Raw genomic sequence first — 5272 nt, 5'->3', positions numbered from 1 at the left:
TGCTGATAGGGAGATGATTTTTTTTGAAAAATTCATATTTCTTTGTTTACTTCAGGTCTAGACCAGTCTGTTATCATCTATCTGACCTTCATTTTTTAAACCAGCTGCAATCAGTGGTTTTCTGGGATAATTAATTACTCATGCTTATTTAAAAGGTCCCCTTTTCCCTTTTTGTAGCCATACTTGCCGCAAGAATTCAGAGCCAGTAGGATGGCTGATTTGCAGCTTTAATCATTCCCTGTGTGAGCCTTCATCCCAGTGAGGGACAATGTAGGGAATTCCATCAGTTAGGAATCCCATTTCGGAAGTAAACTGGATTTTAAAGTGAAATTGAACATGGATTCTGAATACAGTCCCCCAGTCCTAATTCTGCAAAATGTGAGGTAAATGTTTAACTCACTCTGAAAATGATGACTTCGAGTCTTGGCTTGAGCCAAATCAAAGTCTGCTTTCAGTGCAAATTAAAGCTGTGAGATGATTTCCTGGTTTTATTCCCATAAGGGCAGTTTAGCCCTGGCTAAAGGAACACCTTCCTTATTCTACTGAGCATAAGAAAATGTAAGGAATCAATGGTTTGTAGTTCACACATTGGCCACTTGAAGTCTGGGGTCCTGGCACAAGAATATTTTGTTTGGGGTATACAACACTTCCAAGAAAGTTTGTAAAAGAAGTGTTCATTTATATTTTGAAAGGGAATTTAAAGTCTTCCTTGTCCTTCTTCTCTCCTTCAGAAGGACTGAGAATTGGTAGAGGTTGCACAGTGTTCAGTCTATTCCATTTTCTCTAACATACATAGAATTTATCTGAAGCAACAGACCAAAGCAATTCTAGAAATGGGTACATTTAGACATAGAACTATTATTTTATAGATTTTTTTTCACTGAGATTTATTGTTATGGTTGGATGGAGATCTATTTTTACATAATAAATGCCTGGCAGGAAAATAAAAAGGATAGAGCTTTCTTTACTCACTCTTTTAACTGTGAAAATGGGCAAACCAATGGAATTCTAAGCAAGAGGGGAAAGGAAGTCCTCTGTTTGTGACAAGTGAGAATTGCTTGGTTTTGAACCTAAGGAAAGTTCCTTCCTTTTTAATGGATTGCCCAACCATCACAAGCTGCCAATGGCTAATTTAAGAAAAAAGAAATGCACAAGACCAAATGTGGCAAATCTTGTCTAGGGAAATATTTCTTCTTGTGAGGAGATGCTTCAGGTCTGTTGGAGCTCCATGGAGTTTTTACCTCGCTTTTAAAAAACTGGAAGACTTGTGGCTGCATAGCTCAGATCTTAAACTGTGCCCCGTGACTTCACAAATGATCTAATTGCTTATTATTAGAGAAATTCATCTCCAATTCTTTTCTTCTCTCCAGCCACCAGAAAAAGAGGGTGGGCTGCCTCGCCAGGTGGGCAATAAGACAGAGTGTGGCCTCTTGGGGTTTGTCCTGGATTTGAAGCAGGATTACGAGCCTGTCCGGAGCCTCATCCCCGAGGAGAAGCTCTACAAAGTTTACACCTTCAACTCCGTGAGGAAGTCCATGAGCACGGTCATCAAAACGCCGGATGGCAGCTTCCGCATGTACAGCAAAGGAGCTTCCGAGATTGTCCTCAAGAAGTGAGTGCCCTGCATCAGTGGCCTTGTTCTTCCAAAATGCAAAGCATTCTGACACTAATATGTGGGAATTCTGGTGTTTGGAATTGGCTGCTTGCACCAGAAATATGACAAACTTTAGCAGCATAGGGTGCTATTATTGTTTTTTAATTTTTTTAAGTGCTTCTGGGAAATTGGCTTGTTTTTCTTAAAGAGTTGGGTCTGCATTTGGTGATTTACAAATGGATTCTTTATCTTCGACCCATTTGGAAAAGAAGCACCTTTCAATTTCAGTGTAAGTTGTCAGCTCATTGATTACTGAGAAAAGAACGCGTGAAGGGCTCTTGGTGTCTGTGCAATACATTACAAATTGTCTCTGATATTTCAGTAGTGAATCTTCTAGAAATTTACAGCAGAAACTCAAAACCTGCCATCAGCAAAGGAAAGAATTGACTGAAATGAGCTTGTACAGGAAATACTTTGGCAATCATACAGGTGCACACTCAGTTTTTAGTCTCTTTTCCTTCCCCAAACCAGGTGTTCCAGGATCCTCAACGCGGCTGGGGAACCTCGGATCTTCAGGCCCCGTGACAGGGACGAGATGGTGAAGAAGGTGATTGAGCCCATGGCCTGTGATGGGCTGAGAACCATCTGTGTGGCTTTCAGAGACTTCCCCAGCAGCCCTGAGCCCGACTGGGACAACGAGAATGACATCTTATCTGACCTGACTTGCATCTGTGTTGTCGGCATTGAAGACCCAGTAAGGCCAGAGGTACATCCAATTTTTATCTTACAGAGAATTGAACATGAATGACAGGTTTCTTACAGGTTTTATCTCTTTTTTTTAATTAGCTCTGTCAAAGAAGCAGAAAATCAGCTTTAGAAGTGGGTTTTACTTGATAGAAAGCCAAATAATTAAGGTGATAAAATTCAGCTGTCTGTCAGCTGATATTTAAATAAAGGAATATAGGGCTTTTTGAACTGCAGGACCGAGATGACCAGCAGAGGTTTTGTAATGCTCCCACATGTTAAATAATTTTCCTTCAACAGTGCAGTGATGTGCAACTCTGAAAGCAGGGAAGACAAGTGCAGTGATTAAAATTGCCGTGATTATAATGGCAGTTTCCACAGAAACTGGAGTTCTGCCATTTATTGTTAAAGTTGCCACTTTACTTAAGATTGTACCTGGTGACTACTCAGAAGAACTTGTTTTTAAGGTTGTATTTGGACAAGGAAAGGCTGCTGATATCATGGATATCACACTTACATGGCTTGTACAAATATATTTAAAATTTCAGCTCAACTGACCGGAGTAAATCAGATTCAGGTGGGCACATGGGAAGGACATCTCTGCTACTACACTTGTAAATTGTATTCCTACAGAAATACAAAGGGTAGAGTTAGAGACTTCTGACCTCTCTATTTGGTGCTTGATAATTAATGGAGAGTTAATTCCGTGTTAGGGTTTGGAAATGGCGATGGTAACTTTGGAGCTAACATGACACCACCCCAGGTACCAACTGCACAGCTTTGCCTTGCCTCAGAATGGATTTTATTGGGGTTTTTTTTCTCAGTATGAAGGTTAAAATATAAAGTAAATCTTGCTTAGGTGACAACTGGATGATAAACACCTTATCTCCACGAACAGCAGATAAACAGCATCCACTTTATCTGTCATCAGATGGCCTCTTGCTGCTAATCCATCTGTCCCCACGCCTGACATTGCAAGGCTTTCAAAATGTTGGAAAATGTCCTTTAGGAGTTCTGTCTGCAGAGTTCCTTCAATGCTCCAGCTCACATATTCGGATATTTTGTAGAAAATATTTTGCCGAAAATATGGGTATTTTCAGAAATATTTTGTCAGTGGCCACAGGAACTGTGAATCAATCCTCTCCCCCTCCCAAAATTGATTCATGATCCACGTTAGAAAATCGCTTAAAGTCAGGTTCCGTGTGGTGTGACAGACTGCGGGATTGGGGAGCAGTGGGATTTGCAGTTATTATGGAAAATAGCTGCAAACTCTCCTTTCATGTGATTGTTAGGAGGGTGTTTTGTAAGAGAACTGCTCTTATCTTGCAGGGAATAATTTCTTGGGAGCTTGAGGTAAAAGTGAATAATTCTGCTAAAAATAGAGAGTAAATCTGACTTCTATGTAAAGAATCAAAGAGATGAAGGCAGGAAAACATCTTATTTCTAAATAAATATTTGAATATTGTATTGAATTTCTTGTAGTTTAACACCAGAACATGCAGGAACATTTCTGTTTCAGTGCAAGACACACAATAAAATATTTATAATTCCAGAATTTTAGTAAATGTCGGACATTTGGGATTTGGGACTTTGGTTTTTGTTTTTTTTTCCTCCTTGTCCCTTTTGACTGTTTCAAAGTGGCAACAACATCATGAAAATATTTAAACCAATATTTAAATTATTACTACTCCTCACATTATAAGGAGTAGCAGTACCTTAGGGGAAAGACGTGAACCAATAAACCCTGAGCTAGGAGAAAACCATGAAGTTCAGAAAACTCTCTAGGTATGGAATACCTGACTTTGTTGGAATATCATGATATGCATATGTGAAATCCCCATTGGTGATGCAAGGAGTGAGATGTTGAGCAGTTATAGGGAATATTTTGCCAAAATGAAATCTGCTCATTGAACAGACTCCTCACTGGAGTTTATGAATTTTCAAAGTGCTTCCTGTTGGGGAAAAAAAAAAAAAGAACATAAAATTTAGAAATATTAGTAAAAGTGCTGTTTTATCAATTATCTCAGTATTCATGGATGTCAGGATTTATTCTGATAGAGGTGATTGATCAGGTAATTCCAATAAAACAATGCCCCCATCCTGGCAGCCTCCAGCTTCCCTTCAGTGACATTCCCATGTTTCCTGGGGAAGGCTCAGGATTTTCCTTTTCCCTGAGATGTTGTTGGAGCTGTCCCATGGATGCTGGGCAGGGAGCACCTGTGGCACATGGCTCGTGTGCCTCCATGGAGTGATTCCACTTGGGAATACCGGCAGTGGAGGGGTCCTGCTGCCCTGTTCCAGGGATATTCTTGGGATATTCTGGGAGCTTTCTGGCACTCACATCTCCCCCCATATACTAAAAAACCCAACGTGCATTAATTATTTAACACTGTTATCCAGCAACTGTCCCGTTTTCTCTGGAATGCCAGCCATGGACACCCATGGCTTTTCCATATTCCCAGGTTAATTGAGACACCAGCTGAGTCATCAGCAGCTGCTGGATTTAGCAAGCACTGAGCTACTTGCTTGATATTTATATTTTGCGGGTGTGTTTTTTATTTTTCTTTGATAAATACACAGGAAGAGAACAAACAGAGTGATGCCCTTCTCCTGCAGAGATTCTCTGTTGATCCTGACACTCTTCTTTCTGGCTTGATTTTAATGAGTCTGAACTGGCTCGCATTTATTTGCCAAAAAACGCCTCCAGTCTGTTATTTCTGGGAGATGAACGTAAATCCCTTCCAAATATCTCCTATTTATTTGTCACCTGATTGGGAAAGATATTCCTGCATTGGAGATTTTGTACATGCATGCTTGCATTGGAAGTTTTGCTTTGCAGAGGGAAAATAAACCAAAAAATTGTGAAATGTGTACTTAAGCTCTGCAAAACTGATGGAAAATATCTGCTTCCTCTGCCCACTCCGTCTGCCAACC

General features: G+C 40.2%; 1 protein-coding gene across 13 annotated transcripts in view; it reads left to right on the top strand.

The window, feature by feature from the left end:
* The window catches only part of ATP2B2 (ATPase plasma membrane Ca2+ transporting 2), a 284984-nt gene that overhangs the window by 235044 nt on the left and 44668 nt on the right, over positions 1-5272 (top strand). For all 13 annotated transcript variants that reach the window (XM_017737308.1, XM_017737319.1, XM_017737316.1 and 10 more), the window contains 2 exons: positions 1371-1612; positions 2126-2360. In XM_017737308.1, coding sequence (XP_017592797.1) covers positions 1371-1612; positions 2126-2360 — 477 coding nt within the window. The remainder of the gene's footprint in view (positions 1-1370; positions 1613-2125; positions 2361-5272) is intronic.

This window comes from Corvus brachyrhynchos, unplaced genomic scaffold, assembly GCF_000691975.1.
Source record: "Corvus brachyrhynchos isolate BGI_N302 unplaced genomic scaffold, ASM69197v1 scaffold266, whole genome shotgun sequence".
Lineage (NCBI taxonomy): Eukaryota > Metazoa > Chordata > Aves > Passeriformes > Corvidae > Corvus > Corvus brachyrhynchos.
The sequence above is the reverse complement of the archived record's forward strand: the minus strand, read 5'-3'. Positions and strand labels throughout refer to the sequence as shown.